This window comes from Python bivittatus, unplaced genomic scaffold (genome assembly GCF_059951505.1).
Source record: "Python bivittatus isolate LINGU-HERP-01145 unplaced genomic scaffold, Pbiv_v1 ctg000190_np1212, whole genome shotgun sequence".
Lineage (NCBI taxonomy): Eukaryota > Metazoa > Chordata > Lepidosauria > Squamata > Pythonidae > Python > Python bivittatus.
Window position 1 is genome coordinate 13,436,313 of NW_028277042.1, and position 24,479 is coordinate 13,460,791.

At 40.6% G+C, this 24,479-nt stretch overlaps 1 protein-coding gene across 3 annotated transcripts; it reads right to left on the bottom strand.

The window, feature by feature from the left end:
- Positions 1–3,123: 3,123 nt before the first annotated feature.
- Positions 3,124–24,425, bottom strand: CCNE1 (cyclin E1). 3 transcript variants are annotated; one of them, XM_088136091.1, is made up of 12 exons: positions 24,089–24,425; positions 23,274–23,325; positions 22,335–22,425; positions 21,320–21,388; positions 17,353–17,492; positions 16,832–16,967; positions 15,352–15,498; positions 13,932–14,027; positions 12,274–12,408; positions 12,080–12,191; positions 11,837–11,994; positions 3,124–3,828 (listed from the first exon to the last, which is right to left on the bottom strand). In XM_088136091.1, exons 2-12 carry the CDS (start codon positions 23,285–23,287, stop codon positions 3,646–3,648), a joined length of 1,281 nt encoding a protein of 426 aa, XP_087992217.1. In that variant the 5' UTR covers positions 23,288–23,325; positions 24,089–24,425; the 3' UTR covers positions 3,124–3,645. The 3 variants fall into 3 exon arrangements, with proteins under 3 accessions (XP_087992217.1, XP_087992218.1, XP_025028366.1); XM_088136092.1 differs by having other exon boundaries at positions 24,018–24,425; XM_025172598.2 differs by lacking the exon at positions 3,124–3,828 and adding an exon at positions 10,635–11,216.
- Positions 24,426–24,479: the final 54 nt, after the last annotated feature.

Sequence of the window (24,479 nt, forward strand, 5' to 3'; positions counted from 1 at the left end):
TATGGAGCTTAGGATTCAGGACTGCAGATTTGTCAAGAAAAAAGATTTAAATATGGAAAATACGTGGTTCCTTCTTACGCAGTAGGTCTGGAAATCAAGGGTGATTTCCAGATCCAAGCCCACCAGGATGGTCAATAGCAAGGGACTGCGCATTTTCTCCTGCTCCAAGATGATGGCAGTGGAATTCAACCATTACACCACCCAAAATGTAGTTTATGGCATTGTGTGTATGTACCCAGCCAACTGTGGTTTATTTAATAAACCAGAGTTAATCAAAGCAGACCCAGCACATTAGCAGAACAGATGCACCCATCTAGCATTTACTTTCTTTTTCTGGAAAAACCTTCCAGAGGATTCAGGCAATTCCAGGGTCATAGGATGTTTCTTCCACCTACTCCCTTAACCAATTCATTTTTTATTAAGTAACAAAGTAAATATTTAAGTGAAACTAGTGTAAACTCTTGGCAGGTATGCCATAGTAAGTAGCACTCGTTTGCTTTTAAATAATTAAAAGTCAATATTCTGCCAAAGTATCTCCTTCTGCATGCAGAACTGAATGCCTGGGGCTAGGCTACATGCTCATTTGCAACCCAATTTACTGACACAAAACATCCCTCAACCTGACATCTCTCCAACTTTAGTTATTCCCCAACACCACCCACACAGAAGCATCTTCTTACACCATTTGCGAATGGCTGCAGCAGAAGCCCAGCCCCGGTGCCACCCTTGATATTATCAGATGTATTGTGTAGCCCTTCAGATCCTGGCTTTGATTATGGAGAGAGATTAAAAAAAACAAATTCCCACAAAGCAATCTTCTGGGTGTTTCAAATGCAACCAGTGATTTTTAGTCCATATTCCAAAGGATGGAACCTGCAGAATTCAGAGCAACCCCTGACCATCTCAAAAATTGTTATTGATTGTAGCTCTTAATATATATCCCAGGGCTATAGGCTAGACTGGGAAGTCAACAGCATTCAGGATGAGCCAATGGCAAACAACATCTGCCCTAGTGTCAAGAAGTGGACCTAGTCATTCAATCATCAGAAGCTGAGCTTGATACAAAAGAGACATTACCTTAAATAGCTAACTAGACACAACTTTTTGATATAAACCCAGGTTAGGTGGCCACAAAATCACCCTTGATTAATTTTGAAAAAGGTCTGCCCAGGGTCAGACCTTGTTAACAGATAGGAAATCACCAGGGAATGCCAGAAGACTAGACTGAGGAGTGGAAAAAGCGTCCTGGAAAAAAGCAATGGCAAATCACGCTACGGATGAGTGTCTGAATTCACCAGTTGAGTGTGACTTGAGACTTTCCCTTGACTTTCAATACAACTGAGGATGGAAATGATTAAATACCTAACTAGAAGCTAAATGTGCCAATGGTGCTTACAATAGTATTCATTATATTTGAATGTAAATTAAACTGAATCAAATTTAAGGAGCTTTTTCCTGGCTCCACCCAGTCTTTTTGGGAATGTGGTTCTCAGCCTAAAAAAACCCTACATGCCCCTGGTATTTGCTACCTCTCATTGCTCTTTCCTCACTGCAAACCGGTTAGGTTAATCTTCCCCAGCTTGGTGTTTTCCAGATGTGCTGTTATCACAAATGAAGATTCCCTAACTCTGCCAGAGTGGAGATCTCACTCCCCCTTTCCTCTCTCTCTCCCTTCCCCAAACCCCTTTTGCAGAGCAGAAGTGTCAGGATGGCTTTGATGGCATTTAATTAAATATTTGGCAGTGTTTAAATTAATTAAATATTTAAACATTAAATCCTAAATAGGACGTGATCTCTGCTGCGAGGACATTCCGCCTCAGTGGCCATTAGTCATTTAATAGAAGTCAAATTGATGTTCGGAAGGCTCCCCTCAGCTAAGTGAAGTCTAAAGTGGAGGCACTTTGCAGCTTCATTAATAAGTAACCAAAGCTAGATTCAGGCTCAGCTTCAGCTAGGCTAGCCTTATTAACGGAAATGCTAATGTTCCTCTGGTGGACGCGAGTCTCTACAATCCAGACGGTTGATGAGATGTACACAAGATGAATTGGTGTACCCTGTCGTTGAAAAGTTATGCAGCCAACTTTCTGTTCCCTGCTTAGTACTATGCCAAAATCTGTCTACCACTTTCCTGAAAGCTTTCCCACCTCAACCCCCTTGGAAAGACAGCTTCAGCTTTTCTCTCTCTTTCCCAGAGTGCCGTAGAAGGTATTGATAAACTGTGGGGGGAGGGGGGATATTATCTGAGCTTCATTGTTGGAGGTACTCCAGAGCACCGCTATTGGAAAATGTGCAACGCAGAGCAAACAACTGTCTGGGCTTCCACATCTGTTTAGGTTTCATGGGACCTGTTCACTACTGACATTTCTACTTGTGATTTAGTAGAAGATGGAACAGACTGTTGGAAAGAGGATTGGACAAGGAATGAAAGATCACTTCCATACAACCATTGAAAACATAACTAGTAAGGTCAACTTCCTGCAAATGAACACACAGAGTACCACTGAGGCTAGTTCTCCTTTGGTGTTGTGGGGGAGGAACATAAGCAATTTCTTTTCCACTGGAAAAAAGAGCAAGTTTCAAAATATGTAGTAGAAATGTTCAGCCAGGTTCTAAGTAGAATGGTTGTGTTCCTTTACAAAGATAGTTCTTAGTTTGAAGGTCCTTTGGGGGTAATCCTCTGTTGCTTAAAAGGCTCTCTGATCGAAATCCAGTTGGAGATAAAGAATCACAAGCTGAAGAACAAAAAGATTTAGCCAAGAGATTAGAGAGACAGAGGTTATCTGCTCTGTTTTGCCTACGTGATGGAATGAACTAACTGAATTATAGCCATTTCTGTATAATTAACGGTGTACAGATATGAAGGTGCTTTCTTCCCTTTCTCTAGGAGACACATTTTCTTTTGATGATGTAAACCCAAAAAGTAAACCCCAAGAAATTTCCCTGCAGTCCTAAATACCTTCTCAAAAGTAGCCCCCCCAAAATCTTATCCATTAAACCATCTTCTGCAAAAAATAATTTGACTCAAAAATCCCAAGGGTCAGTCAGTCAGTGAAATCTAGTGCAGAGATATTTTCCAGAAGGTGACTATAAAACTAACAAAAAAATCTACAAGCTTTTCCCAGGAATTAATTTTTAATATCAGATTTTGATCTTCCACACATTTTTAATAATATTTTTATTAAAGTTTTACATAGATAAAAGCTAATACAGAACTAAAAACGATATATAAACAGAAAAGACATATAAAAAGTGACTCCCCCCTCCCTCCAAACAAGTATAAACATTTGCAGTAACTTAACACCTTCTCTAGTATTACAGAAAAAAAACTTCTTCCCATGTCTCATCTCTTAATAGCCAAATTATTAAAAATTCATCAGTCTTACTCACCAAAAGCATTAAGAGTACTAGTAATAACCTATATACTTTAACTTTAGACAAATAAATCCATTATGCATTTTGACTTACAAGTTTCTCTAATAAGTAAAACATAAAAGATTTATCCCTATAGGCATAAAGAATACCAATAAAAGTAACATATATATCCTAAACAAAATCAAGTAGGTTCCTTTTACATTCTAACCTATAACTTTCTCTAACAAATAGGCCGTAGAAAGTTTATTCCTGTATGGAAAAATCTTTAAATCCTCATCTTATAGTCTTGGTAAAAAAAAAAAAAAAAAAAACCTCCAATAACCCAAAACCACAACTTATACAATTTAACCCTGACCAAATAAGTCTTTGGACTCCTTTTTCTTCTTTTTGAAGAAAAGAGACGATCTTCATTCGTTCTTCAAATAAAGTCCCACATGATGATCTATCATTTTCTCCCTATTTTTAGGAACAATTTCAGAAATTTAATACTTCCCTTCTCTGGATCCAAAATAAGATAACTCTCAGAGTCACTCTTCTGATTTATAATCTGAATGTCCCCTTTAATTAATAAAGCATCAACCAGCATAATTTGTAGGTCCAACGCAGCTTCTTCTTCCATGTCTTCCCTATCTCTTTTATAGTTTGGCAATTTTTTAAAGTATAAGATCCCTATTCAAATCATCCTCAGCCTGTGTTTTATCCAATAGAATCTTTTCTTCTTCTATAACCTCTATTAGCTCTACTTTGGAAGTATCAAAAGGTTTTAAAAATAGGTCCTGAACACATTGTTCCCAAGCCAACTTAAATTCTTCTATAGTAAAACAATGTTCCTCCATTATGTTAGTCAGTATCTTCTCCTTTAATTGCTCTCTGGTTCCCTCTAGTTAACTTCAAAGCCCAGTCTTATCTTTCTTACAGTTAATTTCCAAATCATCAGCTGTATTTTTATAAAATTTAAAACAGTCCATAAAAACTATTCTTTCAAATCCGTCTGGCCCCTTAATTATCCAGTCAACATTCTAAACTCCCTTCTGCTGTTTCAAAAATTAAAATTTTTCTTTTTAATCTTTAAACTTACTTGAATCTTCTTTCAAAAATAGAAGGAAATTCTCCTGGTGTGCAGCAACTTGCCCTTCAGAAGGCTTTTAATTTCCAAATAAATTAATAAGTATTTTACATTGTCAATTAAAAGAGGAAGTGTAAGCAAATCTAATATCCTTTTTAAGGCTCTGAACTGTGGCTTAGGCTCGATGTTTCCTGAAACTCCCTAAGTGTTCAACCTGCTGGAGATTGCTAATTTGCGATCTCTTCACAGGGAGCCTTTGTAAGGAGTACTTGTGGGTGATTCAGTCATCTCCTTTGTCCAGAGATGGTTCCGAACAGCTGGACCCTTTGCCAGCTCCTCTTGTCCGCTGTGGCCATCAGCTCTGCAAAAATTGAACCATCTTCAATCCGCCATTACTCTCCCAGAAGTCCACACGTCTTTTCAAACTCATCTACTTCTAGTAGTTAGTTGGCAATATAAAGAAAGGGAAGGGAGGGGAACCTTGTGGATCATGGGAATTTTAGTGCAACACATGGAAGTTACCAGAGGGGGACAAGTGCATTAGATACTGCTAAATGTTGGGCAAATTTCAAGTATTCTGGATTATTGGGGGGGAAAAAAATCATGCAATGATTGCTTTCACACAATAGGTGAACTGTGCTATGGTTTGGTACAATATGTCCATCAGTTCTTGTGGAAAATATATAATCCAGTCATTATTTAAATTTGTCCTTAATATTAGGCAAAGTGCAAATGTTTTATGATAGGTGCAGAAATAAAGCAACCAGAAACAGACTAGGTTCACACTTTCACAAGCTATATTAGTTGATGAGGCTGTATCCCCATTTCTAATGGACTGTAGGAGTGGAGCGATATGAATGATAAAATACGACAATCCTATAATAAAAATAATGTAATAATGGCAGCACACTGACACTGGGACTGATGCCTCCACAAGCAATAGCCAAAGACTCTCAGGAAAGACCAGGTTTTTATCAACTTCAACTTCTGAAAGGTCATGAGAGAGCGGGTCAACCACTCTTCATAGAAGGGGAGTCTCCATAGAGAATGCTTAGAGGGTTGTGCTAACCAGCCAATTGTAGTTTATTCAATAAGCTGGGAAGGACCAGGCTCTTGAGGCTGGGGTCTACACTTTGTTTCTCAGGATGCAGTCAGTGATGATAGACCTATTTCATAGGAGGGGGCAGTCAAGGGACAAAATGCTTCTCTTAAAGTACACATTTTTACCCTGAATCTTCCATTCCTCCAAAAAAGACAAAAATAGCCGAAAGTACCACTCCAGGAGACTTCTGGCCTCACCAAAACAAGGCTGGTAGGGAGATGCCCGATGCCCGCAATGAACCGTGGCTTGCCACACTCCTTGAACCCTGCCAGTTTTTATATCAGTGCAGCTAAAAATTGATTTTCAGTAGCACCATAAAGCAAAATAGAAGTCAAATTGGTTAGTGTTGTCTTGCAGTCGGAAGGAAAGCAAAGCATCAAATCCCATCTCTTTAGCAGCCACAAACTTTGACAACTTAAAAGATCCCACCCCTGCCTGTCACTTTAAGTATTTTAAGGCAGATTAATTAACCTTGAAAGATAGATGGTGACAAAGGCGAAGTTTCTTGGAATAAAAGCATCACTTGGCTTGGGTATTTTAAGCTGACAGACCTGAGCATATGGTCTTTCAAGAACAGAGTTTTGTGCATATGTATTCGTTCACAGAAAGAGCATTAGAAGAATGCAAGTATTTTACAAAGCCAGCATAATCGTATATGTGTGGGAGAAATAAGCGGAAATGAACTTCACACATAAGGGGAAAAAATAAAAATGACACAGATTTATTTTCATCTCTCGGGCAGACTGCCTCATAGCAACCGTGAAAGGCTGGGAGATGTAAACTTGAGAAAACAAGAAATATTTTAGTGAAATCCTTGTGAATGTATGGCAAGAAGCTAAAGTCTGTGCTAGCTTTCGGGGGGGAGCGGGGCAGAGAGAATCAGAATCTTAAGACGGGTAACAAATGAAGCATACATTCAATCTCATTCTGCTGCCTCTAGTTTTCTTTGCTGTCCTTTAATTAGTCTGGAAAAGACTGAGTCGTCATCTTTGGATTCTGGCAATATATAAATGGGTGAAATAAAATAAAGAAAATGGATCTCAGTTCCAAGCTATTCCTTGGACAGAATAAGATAGGTCTAAAGTTATTTCTGGCTTTGGGGATTGGTATGGCTGGGCATTGCCAAAGTCCAGAAGAAGACATGCCACCAGCTGATTACTGGAAACATTTCTGCAATTGCTTTCTGTTCAGCTGTTGTCTTTCAGTATTGAAGCAGTGAAAAGATCAAGAAAAAAGAACTAGATTCCTCCTTCTTCCTTCTGCAGAGTTGCAAGGAAAGGCAACTAAATAGCATTATGCAGTTTTTGTAGCCTCATTGCTCTTCCTTTCCTATGAGCCATGATTAAATTGGAAAGCCTCCAAAAATAGCTTTCCATTTGGCCCAAGGTTTATTAGCTTCACAAAAAACCGGAATGATAATCCTCTGTTGAAGGGATCCTAGCTTCTCTTTGCCTGAAAGTAGAATATGAATGCCTGAATAAATATAGTAAATGTTGGAAAATGCTGTCTGGTTTAGGTTTTTTTCCTCTTATTAGAACCATGGCATTTGTCTCCATCCATCCATCCATCCATCCATCCATCCATCCATCCATCCATCCAATTTATATAGCCGCCCATCTCACACAAGGTGACTCTGGGCGGCGTACAACAATTACATGCTATATTCATGTACAGTCACAAAAAGTACACTGAAGAGTCAAAGTTCCCCCAACTCTGCTCCAAAAGTCTACTGGTAGCCTCTCATTTTCAAATGCTACCCTTGCCAACTGGAGAGCAAAAAATAGAGCAGTTAACAGACAGCCCTGGGAAGAAAAACAAAAGACCATTCTCTTTGAAAAGATGTTTCCAAACAGGATGTATGACTACTTCTTTCAATGGACAAGACATGGCATTTTAAAGCAGAGAGCTAAATTTAAGTCTTGCTTCTACAAAAGAACCTTTTCGGTGTAGCCTTTAAGATCCCCCTATTGTCTTCATCCTTAGATTCTCATCTGCAAAATGGGAGACCACTGTTACTTCACAGAGATATATCAGAAGTTATTATGGGAGTATCCTCTTGTAACTAAGCCTCAATTCTGATTCTCCTTTATTCCTCCTCCCTCAATTTTTTTTCTTTCTGTGATGTAGCTCTTAAATTGTAAGCCTGAAGAAATATTATTTTAATATAGATCCATGTACGTTAGCTTGGAAGCTTTCCACCCACCCTCCCCCACTGAAAAGCTTGAGTGAAAATGTTTTTTATAAACAAGAGATTGGAAAGTTAATTGCTGCATAAATTATAGGGGCTATATGAATACATTGCAACAATAGGAGGACAAGCTAAGAGAGAGGTCAAAGGGATTGCTTTTCAAACATTTATTAATGGCACCTAGAAATCAAAACCAGTCTCGCAAATCTTAAAGATGGGTGCAGGAAATTCGACAGCACTATGTGAAAGATTAAAAATTTATTGTTCTTTTTGTCACTGCCACCATTTGGGAACTATTTCTGTGCATATTCAATTTTTACTTGAGAAATTTAGTCCTGAGGAACTGCTTGTGTTGAACTGGCAAAGTTTTTACTTGTTGAGAAGGGTTTACTTGGGATTAATTTAGTCCAGAAACAGGGTTTAAGGACACCGAATCCATATTAAGTCCACCAGGTAAAACTCATCATAACCTCATTAGTGGACAGAAAGATGTCTGTGTAACATGACCAGGAAGAGAAACCTGAATGAATCTGCATTACAAGCATGAGGAGAAATCAAGGGTCATCCATACCCAAGGCAAATAACTCCACATGCACCAAAATGGCACTCTTGCCTTTTTTCAGCAAACTCCTTGAAATGTGTTTGATTACATAAGAACATAACCAGTGCCTTGCTGGATTGGACCCCAATCCATCTAGTCCAGCAGCCTGTTCTCACAGTGGCCAACCAACTATACAAGGAAGCCCACAAGTCTCCCAGCAGATAGCTTCAGAGGCAGTCCCACTGACATCAAAGCTAATAGCCAACCAATCCCAGGACTTCCATGAATTGTTCCAACCATTTGCACTAGATACCCTTCTAACATTTCTATATATGTATATCTGCATGCAGAAGTAGATGTTTGGACTAAGTAGATATGCCTGTACGTTCACTGTTTCATTAAGAAGTTACTTACCTGTTAGAGTAACATTAGATGCAATCTTTAAATTAAATGCTAGGTATCTTATAGATATACCAGATAACAAAGGAAAGGGTGAATTATTTTTCTCACGTTTTGGAGGCTTATGTTGAATACAGGTTTTTGAATTGTTTTGATGATGATGATGATGATTTCTTCTGAAGAATACTCACAAATGCTTGCTGATAACCACTGATCCCCATAAGCATAAATGTATTTATGCAAGGCAAGACAGCAGGCTTGTGGATGTACAGGACTTCTCTTTCAAATTTTTGCAATGAAATCTATAAAAATAATCTTTGCCCTCCCCTCCCTTAAAAATTGCCAGAACATATACTGATCCAACAACACAGCATACAGTCTTAAAACACCAACACTTTAACTTGAAATATGTGGAACTGTTGACATTACCGAAAGTTGCTCAACTGGGACACAATCATTCTGCAACCCTTCTAGAAAGCAGCTGGAGCTGCTTCTCAAGTTTTCAAGACATGGAAGTGCTTTGGCTTCCATTCACTTGCATTCACAGCGGCGAGTGACTATTTAATTCTCAGCCAGGGCTATACTTAGTTCTACCACCGTCTCCTTTTTCGCATATCAGCAACTCCAGCTGCTTCCCTTCAGAAAAGTAACAAAGCCGAAACCTACAATTCTCCTAACTTGACATATTCAAGAAACAAAAAGCAGAGAATGGAAGTTGCACTGCTACAAAAATGTCTCTTTGGGGCAGAAGAAAGGCCCTAGTGCAGCATAGTAAAGAAGGGGTGCTCTTAAAATATTTCAGACAAAAATTATACAACTAATAATTGACTATACACGTGGGTTTCAAGAGAGCTGGGATCAGATGAAAGGTCTTTGCACACACAGAGATGAAAGCATAAAGAGCTTGCTATGTAGTAAACAAAAGCATTGCTTTAGCAGCCAGTTTATCCATCTATCCTGCAGGTAAGGCATATCGAGAAGACACTTCTAGAAAACGATCCTTTTGATAGAAAACCTAAATTAGATTGCATGAGGGCAGAACATTTTGCAAAAGAAACAGGACCATCCCTCATGACATACAAATCCTGGAGAAGAGTTTTCCCAACCTAGCAGCTTCCAGATGTGCTGGGAATACAACTCCCAGAATGCCTCATCCAGCAGAGTCTCTGACTGGGAATTCTTATTGTTATAGTCCCCATGCGTCTGCAGCTAGCACGTTTGAGGAGAAGGCTGCTTTAAAATAACAAATGGTGCCTAAGACACTAATTCTAAATTAAATTGATTTTTAAGAAATTGCCCAATGAACATTTCCTCCAATGGACATTTTTTTTGCCAGATTTCACTTAATGACCACGGTGATTCACTTAACGACCACAGTGATTCACTTAATTACCATCTAAAAAAGGTCACAAATCACGATCACGTGACCACAGGGGTGGTGTGATGGTTTGTGATGGTCATAAGTGTGAGTACAGGTTGTAAAGCACTTTTTCCAAGGCCACTGTAACTTTGAACCGTCGTTAAATGAACAGTCATTAAGCAAGAACTACCTGTAACCCCTTTGGATGGCTCTTCAGGCATAATTTATTGAATGCAAAAATCTGGACTGGGTGAGGGACTAAACTTGCTTCAAGTTATCTCCATCCTCAAACCAACCCTTAACCGTCAAGTGGGAGAAAGGTTGGGTCCACACAACACTTTGAACTAAGAGCTGTTCAATAAGTTACGAGCAACTGAAGATGCTAAGCCATAAGCAGTAGTTTAACTACAGTAACTGGGTTCACACAACCAGCCACATTTTGATTTGTCATAAAGTGCAAGCACAGCCAATAAACTCCTCTTCACAACGTAGATCCACAATGACAACACTATAATTAAGTGTTTCTTTTGATTACTCTGGGAGTTACATAAATCATAACTGTCCTCCACCTACAGCAGTTCTTGCATATTAATACAAAGTGCCATAACCAAAGACAGCACTTTATTTAAAAATTAGAGACACATAAGAGCATTTACAAAGGATTTTTTAAAAATCAGGCTGTAAACTCAAATCGACGAAGAGGCTTGCCTTCCATGGCTAACTCCAACCAGAGCAATGTTGGTGCTTCACAGCAGCAGAGAGCAGAACCTCTTCTTTCAATCGGCACATCAAATAACTCTTTCCTTAGCAGCAATCCAAGCACATCCTCGTTTGGGGTGCCTGGTATACTTGAACAGTTCATTTAAAGATAAACATTCCATTAAAAACGGTTTTCATAATTGGTCCGTTTCTTCCACAGAAATACATAAAGACTTTTTCCATTCTAGAATGAATCTGAAGCCACCGGCAGCGTCACACAGTAATGCAGAATTGTAAAAATAAAAATATATGGAAGGACTGTGGTTTTAAAAAGAAGCAAACCAGGAGGTTCAGCAGCGTGCATAGCTTTAGCTATTTTAAGGTCCGAGAGAGTTTCTTACTACTCTGGGGTGGGGTGAGAACACCCGTGGGCAAAGGAGAACACCTGTTCTTCTCAGCCAACATGGCTTGTTTTGCTTGAGCTTTGTCCTAGAAGAGAAGGATGCCAAAAGGGAATGATCACCCATTCATTCAAGGGCACCAATTGATTGTACTGCTATGAGATCTGAGAAGCAGTCCTGCTTTACATATGCAAATGAAAGTGTAAGCAACGACAAAGGGAAGCCACATACCCTGCGGTGGATTTGTCTGTTATAAAAAGTAGCCAGACTGGTTGAGGTTCCTCTCATTATTTTAAATTGATTCCTTTCAATAAAACACACTTAGGTACATTATAATCATGCCTGTCCCTCCAGGAGCAAAATAGAGTGAAAAATTGTTTTGAAAAGTCCATCTTAAAGGGCCCAAATATTACAAACATTATCATTTCTAGGTTCACACACTGCACTAAGCAGTGGTTTATTTAGCTATGATTTATTAAACAAACCACAGCTGGCTGGTTTAGTACAATGTACCCATAAACCATGGTTTATAAAACCAAAATGACTGAGTTCTTGCCATACAATAGCAAAACCACATAAACTACATTATGGCTTAGTGTGCTCAAAGCACACTATTTCTCCGTCAGGCATAGGCTGAAGTTGAAAAAAGAAACCACAATCTATATAATTAACAAGGTTGACAACCTTTTTTGGTTATGTGTTACTTACCAACAAATCAAAGGTGTTTATGTGCGTTTGTATATTGTGCAAATCTTCGGCAGGGACTCCTTTGAAGTGCTTGAGCACTGAGCTCCCTACTTCCTTGATAGCCATCGCAAAGGGGACCATCCATTTCACACACTTCTCTATGTCACTCAATTCATACCCTAGAAAATGAAGAACAAAATTCCTGCGTCTTCTATGCTTCTACTTCTCGGTTCTAGGTTTATAAGAGTTTATATAAAGGCTTACCTGAAACCCGCTGCATCAGTTCGCAAGAGGAGAAGTGATACAAAGCAGAAGCAGCTAGGACACCGTACGTATATTCCAAACAGCCAACATCAAGTACACAGAGATCCAAAAGCTGCCAAAAGAAGAAAGTAAGCTAACAGAGGAACATTTTCAGTCTGAGAGAGAAAACATTTTGCAGTAGATTCTAGCGTTACCTCTGCTACTTGCACAAATATCTCTTGAGAATATTGTGGCAGCAGCATCTCACAGATCTCACTTAGATACGCAACCTGCATGTATATATTTAGCCAGGACACAATTGTCAGTGGACTCAGGTTCCAGTTGAGCGCCTGGAAGAAGAACAGGTATGTCAGGAGACAAACTGGACCCACTGCCTTTCTTCACAAGGAAAACTGAAGTGGAGTTAAGAACAGACAACCTATATAAAGCTGCAAAGGGACCAATTATAGCAAGACTAAAACACTCTTTCATGGAGATTGAATATACTACTATTGGGCACCTGAAGAGCCCACTCACCCATCTGTACATCTCTATACACCTTAGAATGTGCAGTTGGGCATTCCCTGATTCCACATCTTGATGGAATGTCTACTGGAAAGCAGGCATATTCATTTCTTGACCTCAGCTGCAGAAAGTGAATGGAATGTGAAGGTGTGTTTTATGTGTTCTATGGTTTTTATATTTTTAAAGCTGCACTGGGGTGGCATTTAATTTCGTTGTACGAGAAGTACAATGACCATAAAGCTTACTTACTTACATCTGACTCTTGAAATCAGGGCAAAAGATGACATTACTTTGAAGCGGAGTGTGCATTTATATAAAGGTGGAGACTGGAGATACATCGGCAAGGGCAATCATGCCAATTATTTAAGATAAGTTAAAGACTCCATTAAGCCAAGCTTGACCATCTTCTTGTTAACAGCGTGGATGGAGTCTGCCACTGCCTTCTTGTGGGATCTTCTTAAACTTCCCATTCTAATCTACAACCATGACATTTCCTGGTAGTTGCCTCCCTTCTGTTTATTGTTCAGATCCTACTCTTCCCAGCTTTATTCAAGATCAGCCTGGGTCACCCTAGGTGCTACTGCCAGCTGTGATATGTGTTTTATACCCATTTATAAATGTGACTGGAGAGACAATATGCTGTAGTGAATAAAGTCATGGTCTAGGATAAGGAAGAATCTAGTTCAAATATTCATTCAGCTCTGTATTTCACTGGATTATTTTGATTTAGGCCAAACTCTTAAAATACCTTCTCAAAGGGTGATTCCAATAATGAAAGGGCTTCTGGGAAGGGAGAAAACAGCATTTTTTACTATTAACTTGAGGTTCTTGGAGGAAGGGTAGAATAACATTTAGCAAGCTTACAGATTCTAGAGTTTTAGAAGACACAAGTAGCATTTATTCCCAGCAATAGTGTACTGAATTTTGTGTGATTCATCCTGTACTTATGCCTTGAAAAGACTGACATTCACACAGCATTGGTTAATCTATATGTTTTGGGCTGCTACAGTTAATGGCTTTCACTAGTCATAATTAAGTAGGTTTAGCTGCTAAGTAGGTTAAGAGCTGGGATGGGGAACTGCTGGCCAATGGCTTCTCCTCCCCAACCCTGCTCTTTCTGTGCAGATCTAGGAAAAAGAAAATTCCCTGTCTCCATAATCAGTATAAAAACTAAAAGAGCTACTAGAGAAGGGACAGAACCCTGCCCGAAAAGCAATCATTAACTCCTTGGAGTAAGAGTGAATTTTCTCACTCTGTGTACAGAAGAAAACTTTTAGAAAGAAGCCATCATCTTTGTATAGTTGCCTTTCTTCAGTTCATTCAAAAGAGCACACAGAGTTATACCAACCTTCATAATAATAAGTTCCATGCTAATAATTTCTTCTTCTGTGCAAGCACCATCAGTAACGTAGGCAAACTGATGCAGCTTTGGCGGGTAGATCTCCTGAAACACGGAGAACAGAATCAATATGCTAGCCTACTCTGTTGTCTGAAAAGATGGCAAAATGGTAAACCCAGGGAGTTATACACATTGATAGATATAAGGGTCTATATTTTGGATAATGAAGTTGCTTTGACCTAAAGGGGACTTCTTCTGAGCTCTCCTCAATTAAAGCCAACTATGACTCCAAATAATGGAATAGCAGCTTTATATTTCACAGGTCGTCAGCAATTATACACAAAAATGTCTTAAGGCAGCCAAGCTATGTCACTTTTTGTTAAACAAGCAAACAAACCAAATCGGCACTTCTCTTTTCCCTCAGTTTCCTCATCCACATATGCTGATGTATGACATTAAAAATAGCACACATGTTCATTCCCAGCTTAGCTGATGCAGCTGATGTCTAAACCATGCAAGCCACATCTAAACTGGATCCATCTGGAACAGGATCTAGAAGACCCTCCTCTTTTCAGGTCCCCAAACTTTAGGCTGGTGGGCAGATTCTGAGAGCCGTCTGTCAGTATTATGGCAGCCGTGGGGAGAGATCTCCCCATTCACAAAGTGACCACCACAGGGACTTAGCCAAAACCAAAAATGTTAGGTGGATCAGAAAGCCTGGGGTGCACAAAGGAAGGTGCACTGCAGCACGATGCCAAGATTTAGCCATGGTCCTTGAATGAACCACAACTGACTAGGTTCACACAACCCACTAAACCATCAAACTATAATTCACAAACCACATGCCTTGCAGCATCCAAGATTGCCTGCAAACGTCTATAAAACTAGGATTTTCAGCCACTTACCATCTGCTGCATAAAGGCAAGGGAAAAGAAGAAACAATGGTCACCAAAAGAACTTGTAGCAAAGTCAGCGGTTTGGTCTGGTTTCAATACACAATGAACCAAAAAAATGTGAATGTCACCAGTGCACAGCAGCACCTGACTTATACAAGCCTCTCTTCTAAAAAGGCAGATTTAATAAAATATTTTCTGTTGTTATGCGTATCAAGAAAATCTAAGAGGAATCCAATAGTTTATTAGATTGCAAAGGGCATTTCAACACAGTTACAGAAACATGACCATCAAGTAGTAATCTAGATATACACTATGTATTTTCCACCTTTTCTTCTCCTTGGAAGCAAGTCCACTCCAGGAGGGTCAGTGAGAAGCACTCTCTAGAACAGTGTTTTTCAAACTTACTACTTTAAGATGTGTGGACTTCAACTCCCTAGAATTCCCCAGCCAGCATGCTGGGAGTTGAAATCCACGCACCTTAAAGTTGTAAGTTTGAAAAACGCTGCTCTGTAACATCAGCAAGACTTTTTTACCTCCAGTTTAGCAGCTATGAATAAAGATGATATCCCAATCAGCTGGAGAAGCGTCTTTACAATGTTCTGTTGTGTTGCCATGAATCGATCGAAGAAATCTTGAGCTAAATAAAATGTCTCTCTGTGAAGTCTGTGGACCTCACAAACCTACAACATATAAAGGAACAATACTCCTTTATATCAGTATCACTCTGCAATTGTTAGAAATTCACAGGAATGCATATTAAGAAAACAAATTAGATCTACATTTGCCTTATCTATAACACAAATGCATTCTTGCAGTCCAACAGCTATTTATTCCTTGTAGTAAAACTTTTCAGTGGCTTGCTGATATTCTTTCATGGTTAACTAAAGAAATACAGGTAGTCCTCGCTTAGCGACCACAATTGGGACCCGCAACTCTGTTGCTAAGCACCGCAGCTGCTAAGCAAAACATCACATGACCGCGACTTGTGATTTTACTTCTGTCTTTCTCCATTAACTCTGCTTGTCACAAGCTGGTTGGGAAGCAGGCAAATGGCAATCATGTGACTCCGGGATGCTGCGATGGTCGTCAAGGCGAGGATTGGTTGCAAAGCTGGGATATTTTTGACACTGTCATAATTTTGAACAGTAGCTAAACGAGGCAGTCAGTAAGCAAGGACTACCTATCTGTATTACAACAATTCTTTTCATGTATAAGAGACATCCATGTGGACTCTATCAGCACATGGCAGTAAGGTGTTTCCCACCCCTCTCTCCCAGCCACAAAGTAGCTGACAAGAGCCAAAAGTGGAGTGGAGCATAGATTTGTTCTCTGGAGTAGCAATAACCCTCTTTTTTTTTTTTTGGCAATGGCAGTAAGACCATCAAAAATGTTACTCCAGCTTTTTATTTCCTTTTGCACCAAACCATTAGATCAGGGTTCTCCAAAGTGGTCAGTATCAGCCCCCAAGAATCAATGGGATATCCAAGGGATCAATAAATGTCTGGGGGTCAAAAAGGGATCAGTAAATGTCTGGGGGTCACTACGTAGTTGATAAATGATGGAAGGTTGATTGGAGTCAATTAATATTTTGGGGTCTCTGTAGAGCTCCATGCCAGTCCCAAGTCCTGAAGGCGGGGTAACTAGCGACATGACACGTTACCCAGCGTTGGATGGTCAGCCGCCAGCGAGAGTGGCCTTGAGTTGTCTCTATTATGATTATTATTATTTTTCTTCGTAGTACTATTGATTAAAGTAGTATTCATTAAATTATTTTCATATAATAAATGGGGGGGTGAACAAACTGAAACTTCATGAAGGGGTTGATAAGCTGAAGAGTTTGGGGACCCCTACATTAGATGCACCTTTCAAAGTAAGGGGAACAAAAGAAGATATCAGGCCCCACAGATAAAACTATAATGTGTGAATAATACAGTTTGAAAATATTCCTAGACAGACAATTATATCAGTCTTGTATGAATGCTTGTTTCGAACATGAGCAAAACAACATCTCACCTCCATTAGCCAATCTAGGAGAATTACTCGCATTTTAGGTTCCAAGAGTGGATGCTTTTCCATATATAACTTATCCCTTGTATATCTCTGTTCCTTACTGAGCATGTTTTTCCATACTTCATCTTTATTTGCCCAACTACCAAAACAAAGAAGAAAGGTTACATTAAAACAGAGCTGGGTAAAATCTCCCACAGCTTTTGAACCACCATCACCACCACCACCCTTTTAGCAGCTCCCAGAAACTGCTCAATTTGAAATTCTGCAGGAAATTGCTGAATGGAAACAAAATTTGCTATGGATTTTCAGAGGGAAACAAAGGAGTTCACAAGCCACCAGCCAGACTTACAGTAACGTAACTAAAAAGCTTAAGATCTCCAAAACATCCCCCTGAAAATTTAATTCCTGCTCACTCACATAATGCCACCCAAAATGAAAAGAAAAAAAAATGTTCAGTTTCTGGTCACCTGCATTAAAGCCAACAACAACAAAAAGAGCAGATACTGAAATGGTGAGGAATTTACCCTAAAACAGGCAATGGTGACTCTCTAGCTGAAACAAGTCTTTGATGCTTAGAAGTTGAGAAGTTTGGATTCTCTAGCTCTTCATCTTTCTCTGGTGTTGGGATCAGCAAGTGCGAATAAGGACATGCAACACAATTTGACTATTGAAAGAAAAACAACAGCAGAGAGACAAAGTTCAAAGTCACAAAGTAGTTCACTGAACTACAAATTAATTTTCCATGCAATAAATTTACAAGTTAAAAAGATTAAGCTCCCCCCCCCGACTCTATAATCATTTCACCAACATGTTTGATTACGTGGAGTTCATTCTTCATATGTTCCCTTCTCAAAAGCTATGGTGGCTTCAAGAGAACAGCAAAGTCACCAGAGCAGCAACCGGTCTACTTAAAAGAGAACTCGCCACCCTGCCGTTGCTTCACCAGACAAAAACATATTCTGCATGAAGGAAAACAGGCTTTCAGCTTTAGAATCCCATCTGTTTATTTTCCATCTGATGGCAAAACTCCATGACAGAGGAAATCAAGATACAGAGGGATTCAGGTGGGAAGGAAACATATGGATTTCTGTATTTCTTATGGTAATAAACTTTGAAAGAGTAAGAATGCAGTCTCTCTCTCTTTTTTTTCTAAAAGGTTGTTTCCATTCAACGCTTGTACAAGGCAGACTTAAAATATATGAATTTAGCCATCTCCAGATTATAGTACTGCTGCGTACAGAAGAAATTGCAGGTGCTGACTGTAACTCAGCATCTACGCTATTCCTTACGTTCTGAAAATACATGCTCTGAAAACATTATGCGCAACCAGCATGCCAAAGAGAAATAGACTTATATTAACTCTTGCAAAGGAATTAAGTGCAAACAGTACACAGAAATAAATTAGATGCCTTTGTGAATCTGGTAAACACAACAGGAGTTCCCTGATAATTTAAGTTGTAAGGATCTCCAAGTTTTTTGATTAAAAAAAAAGAACAGTTCACGTGTTCTGCTTTGTAAGGCATTTTAATTTGATAGCCAGCCATATGAACAGGAATATTTCCTTTAGGCTGGTCTAGTTTCCTCAGCAACACCTAGCATTGTGCATTTCCCTGAAACAGAAAATTCTTTTCTTTTTTTCTTTTTAATTAGAGTCAGGTCAATTCTCTCTCCTCCCCCTACCTCCCATTCTAGCCTTAAAGGAAGATGCAATTCACAAGGTAAAGATTATTTCTGCTACAGGCACTATAAAAATAGATGCAGAAAACCTGTCACACTGTTCCTAAATAAGTTATCTTCAATAGATTTGGGAAGTTGCCCAAACTTTCTGCTTCAGATACTCAATGAAACTGACATGAAGATGTGTGGACTTCAACTCCCAGAATTCCCCAGCCAGCCGTGATAACATGTGGCAATTGTAGGAATGGCTTTAAAGTTATGAAAGCCATTCCTCTAATTGCCACATGTTAGCTAAAGCATTTCACCAGCCTTTTGCTAGACCGAAACCCTTAAACAAGACATCCTACCATAACAAACCTTTCATTTCAGTCTGGAATTCAGATGTCTTATTCTAAAGCCTTTGCAATTTTTTCTAGGATCTGGCAGGAACTCCTATAGAGTTATCTAAACTTTGGCTTCCCAAGCATACAAGGTAATCAGCATGACACCCTGTTATAGCAAAGCACTTTCAAGAGATGTTGCGGTATAATCTTTAAGACCTGCAAGGCTAGTACATTCTACCCAAGCCTGGCTTTGTACAAGTTGTGTTTTGGAAACTTAGCTGATGAGCATGTGTCTGTTTGAACTTTTATCTGCACGGTAGCCTGAAGGAAAAGGGTTGAAGAGTTGAAGGAAAAGAGTTGAAGTCCACATATCGTCAACTTGCCAAGGTTGAGAAACACTGCTTTAGCTAACATGTGGCATAGAGGAATGGCTTTCATAACTTTAAAGCCATTCCTACAATTGCCACATGTTATCACGGCTGGCTGGGGAATTCTGGGAGTTGAAGTCCACACATCTTCAAATCGCCAAGGTTGAGACACACTGATCTAAAGTATTCTGCAGGCACAGAAAATGGCTGCTCTGCTTGACACATGGTAGCATCATTAAAATGTCATATATTTGAAGGAGGTTGTGCATATCACATAGCAGCTAACTCAGATTTGCTATAATCTCCAAAGAGCCAGACTGCCCAAATGCCCATATTTTTAAAATACACGTTTGCGCTCATATATTACCTTTTTTTTAAGGAAAAGAGAGATGACTGATACATAGATAGCTATACTTCAATATAGTATACTATAATACTAAGACACGAGTTATTTCCACTGAAACAGAGATGCCTGATTTATGAGTAGCAAAATGGGCCAGAGGAAAGGAACAGATGAAAGCTATCCAGCAATCTCTTCTCAAACTGAATTAATTCCATATTTAGCTGATGAAGAACACCAGCAGGTGCTCTATTCCTTTGAGGAAGAGCCCAAAAGGTGAACATTTTAAGGGCTGACAGTTAGAACAGATTATTCTGATCAAAGGGAATCCATAACCAAAAGCACTTTTTTTGCTGTAAGAGCATTTCATTCATTTATTAATTTATTCCCTAGTGGCCCGTGCCACCCAACCAGCAAGAGAAAATGTAAATTAAAAACAACTAGGATTACTTAAACATCATCTCAACCCAAACCACCAGCCCCAACTCAGCAGCTGTTTCCAACATCCCTCGCCCAGAACATTCTTAGGAGAAGCACCATTTTAACGCTTCTCCAGAATAAAACTCTTGAGGAGAAGGCTGCTTTAGAGCAAGGGAACTATGACTGAGAAGGACTGCTTTTGCCCTGCCCCGAGAAGGCCTCCCTGCCCCCCTTTCACATCACAAATGGAGGAAACCTGCAGCTTCCCTTCCTAGACCGCAAATGCTAGAAGGGGAGATTCCACCTGGAGCAGATGGTCCTAAAGGTAGTAAGGTCCCGAGCAACAAAGCGCTTTATAGGTAATAACCAGCACCTTGAGTTGAATCCAGAAGCTACTGGCAACCAATGAAGCTCCCACAAAAGCCGTGTTATGCCACCATATTGGCTCTTCCTGGTCAATAGGACCACTGCATTTTGTGTGCCAAACTCACTTCCAAATCACCCTCAGGGGCAGCCACACAGAACAAAACACAGTACAGCTGCTCCTCGTTTAGTGACTGTTTGCAAATTACGATAGTTATTTTTTTACAAAACCCTTTTCTGACCAATGTGTGCACTTACAACCACATTTCTGCGCCTGACAACAATGCATGTCAGACTGAGAGTAACACTGGCATGAGCAACTCTCATGGCTACATGAGAGAACTTTATCTGAAAGAGACGGCAGCAACTAGTGATCTTCCCAGCATCTCTTTGTGTCACATGTTCACTTAGCAACCATTTCATGTCCAATTTAAGGAATGGACTGTGGTCTCTAAACGAGGAGAGGGGGTAATCCATAAAAGAAATGGGAAGGACATGAGTTACTCTTGCCAGGGCCTGCACCTCCAGCCTTAGCATTAAATTCCAGTCTTCTGTCTTATGTAATTGGTATGTTATGGCACACCTTGGGTTACACCCTGCATTAAAATGAGGGGTATATTTCATTAATTAGACCCTGCATTAAAAACAAGCTAAAGTTTGCTACCTAATCTCCTCTCAACAGGCAAGGAAGCATTTATTTCACCTTCAGCAAGTTGCATTTCTCTATCCTATACCCGTTCTAGTCTTTTTCAGATGCAGTAGATGAAAGCTTCCAGAATATAAGCCTACATAAATGATGGCTGTGCAATCTGGGAATTTTGAGAACTGTAATCCCACATATCTGGAAGGCATTATCTGGGAGAGGTGGTGGATACAAAAATTGAACAAAAATATTATTTTGCAGATTTATGCACAGAAAAAGAACAATATGGCATGCCTATGAAGTAGATCCATGAAAGCTTTAGTTATATTTTTAGCAGTCTTAAAGTGCAAAAGTTACCTGATTTTCATTTGGTTTCCTGTTGGTTATTTTTATGTTGGAAGTATCTTCATCTGGATCTTGTAAAAACTGAAAGAAAAAAGTAATTCAGGACTAAGACTTGCAGTGTAAAGATAGAACAGCTGTACCACTGAAATTAAGAGATTTCATTTTACTTGAAGTAAGTCCCTTCAGTTGACTTTGAAACACCATTTATTATCATAGTTAAAAAGTAGCTACTTCAAGGGTCACCACTTTGGTATCTGCTGCCTCACTTTAGATAACTTTCTACTTATACGAAGTACAAAAACAAACTCACTATCCTGCAACAACATTAACTTTTAAGAAGTTAATGTTTCTAGACCAGAATCAAATTGTTCAGAGCAGATCAAACAGCTGTGACAGAAAATACTCCCTCATTTCTATGGCAAGCAAAATGGGTGGCCAAGAAGAGAAACTGTTTTGTTGTAGCCAACAATTTTAGTGACTGAGCATATAGGACAGACACAAATGATTTCACCTTTAATCCCTGGCATCTCCAGAAATGTTTGGGAAAGACTCTTCTTGAAATCTTGTACCTGTATTGATCAGTGAACAGCTGGACCCAGGAGAACCTGTGGCTTCTGCAAGCTTCCAGATCCAGGAGAACCTACCGGCCTCCAGATGCTGGTCAGCTAGAACTCCTAATAGAGTTGTCCCCAGCAGGGACAATGATGAGATGAGATGAAGGAGGAGATGAAACACAGTTGCTATCTCCAGAGTAGTATTTTTTAATATTTAATATAACTACCACAACAAATGTATGATTAAAAATAGTGTTTAGCTTTATCATTTTCTTTTTTCTTTTTAGGAATAGGAAGCCATTTTTCAGTCAGTGATTGTTTTCATCATTCTTGCATCCTTCAGTTTTGTTGGATTATGATACCATCTTACTCAAATCACATGGCCATGTGCTTATTTTACAACAGGGTTGATCTGTGCAAACATTTTCTTTTTTAATGTTCAGAGAGAACAAGCCACTAAATTGGGTACTTACTATTACAACGTCAGCTTTTCTTTTGCGGGTGCGAACAACAAAATCAGTAGCACAATCATTCTTGGCTGGAAGTTTCCTGTCCCTGCAGTCGCTACAAGGAGAGATTTGGATTACTGTGACACACTCTATGTGGGGATGCCCTTGAAGAGCACTCAGAAGCTGCAGCTGGTCCAAAATGTTGCAGTGTGCAGTTTTTGGCATTTCTCATTATGCCCATGCAACACTGCTGCTCTGTGAGCTGCATCAGCTTCCAGTAGGCTTCCAGGTACAATTCAAAGTGCTGGTCATCACCTGTAAAGCCCTCCATTGCATAGAGCCAGGCTACTTGTGGGACCACCGTTCTCCTACTGTTTCTGCCTGCCTCACCAGATCTAGTACAGGGGACATGCTCCAGATCCCTTCTGTTAACCAATGTCATCTTGTTGGTCCCTGGAATCACGGCTTTTCAATGGCAGCACCTGCCCTGTGGAACAGCATCTCCTGGGGATTTGGATAGTCCCAATCCTGTTAGCCTTTCTCAAGGCATTGAAGACCTGGCTGTTCCCCCAGGCATTTGGGTCAAGAAGTGGATGAGCTCTGCTCTATTGATGGTGAGTGGGGTAAACAGTTTATTCTTGGGTGCCGGGGGGTTATATCTGGGGGGTTATTTGTTTTAATCTTATAAGCCACCCAGAGTCACTTGTGTGAGAGGGCTGGCTATATAAAAAATAAAAATAAACAGTCCAAGCCTAATCACCTCATGCTCAGCATATGAAATCACAGGAGACACACTTATACAGCAAGGAAGGAGGAGAGGAAGTGACCACATTGATCAATAACCTGAATCATCATTAACGAATTGGAGTCAGAAATTTCTTTGGCATTTACTGAAGGGAGCAGAAGGCCCACTTTCAGAAACAAGGCTTCAAAAGGGTGGAGCATGACAAGTATGTAACTCACCTCTCACCAGGCATGGTGGCTTGGAGGAATCAAGATAAGCCTCAGCCAGAAACTGAAAGAAAAAAAAAATGGTTGCAGATTTTTTTTCACCAAACGTAGTTATAAAAATATAGTAAGCCTACGAGGGTAACTTGATTTTAAAAGAGGGAGGAGAGAGAACAATCATTCCTAGGAACAAGCATGCAAAGTCAGGATAGGGATTGCATTTAAAGAGAGAGAGAGAGAGAGAGAGACACCACTGATGTGACTCTCAGCATGGACAAAGTTATTAGGAAAGCCCACAGACATAATTCTAGAAAAGTTGCTGGCCCAACAAGAGAAGCCAGAGCTGTATAACTGCTAAGAGTAAGCAACAAGGAGGGGAAAAACAAGGACACTGCCCAGAGACTATGTATCTATATCTAAAACCTTCTGCATGCACCTAATTATTAAAAAAAAAAAAATCAGCAAGCACCTTTCCCCCATTATTCCTAGTGATCTCAGGGACCATGCAGCAGTACTGAAGAGGAACCCGGTGTGAGCTCACCCACCCCTCCAAATCAATCAAAATACCCCATGAGCAATTAAGCCCCCTCCCACACATGTGGCTCGCCCACGACTCCCCCAACATGTGCTGGCGAGTGATAAGGATAAGAAGACCACCCAGCCTTCCAGCAGAAATACAGCACAGAAATAGAAACAAATGCAACAGCTATTCAGGGGAGGGGGGCTAGGACAGGCCCCGCCGCCCTCCTTCAAAGATACCTCTGAAAACACCCCTAGAAGCCCCTTCCCCAATCAGAGGGGAGGAGGCCCGCAGCAAAAGCCCTTCTTACTGCAGGCGGAGGGCTGCCGGCGCTGGCGTGCACCCCTGCGGCGTTGGCTGGCGGGCGGGCGGGACGCAGGAGGAAGGCGGGCTCGTCTGGGCCTGCGTTGGGCGCCTCCTCGCGGGTCCCCGGCGCGGCCTGCCGCGCGGCTTTTGGCGCACAGGGCGGGCCCAGGCCCCGAGCGAGAGCATTTACGCGGCGGCGGCGGGGGGAGCGCCAGCCTCCGCCGGCCTCTCCGAGGGGAGCCGCCGCCGCCGCCGCCGCCGCCGCCGCGCCGGGGGCCCGGCAGGTGGAGGGCGAAGGGCCCCCCATCCAGATGAGCGCGGGGAGCCCGCCCGCACGGCTCCGGGGGGGCGGGGGAGCCACGCGCGAGAGGCGGGGCCTTTTGGGGGCGGGGCTC

What these genes read in the sequence shown, in the direction of transcription:
- CCNE1 (XM_088136091.1), bottom strand. An exon ending in GAAAAGCTGACGTTGTAATA is followed by an intron (nt 21,389 to 22,334) that starts GTAAGTACCCAA and finishes TTTTTCTTTCAG; the next exon opens with TTTTTACAAGATCCAGATGA. An exon ending in TCACCATTGCCTGTTTTAGG is followed by an intron (nt 16,968 to 17,352) that starts GTAAATTCCTCA and finishes TTGTTTTGGTAG; the next exon opens with TTGGGCAAATAAAGATGAAG.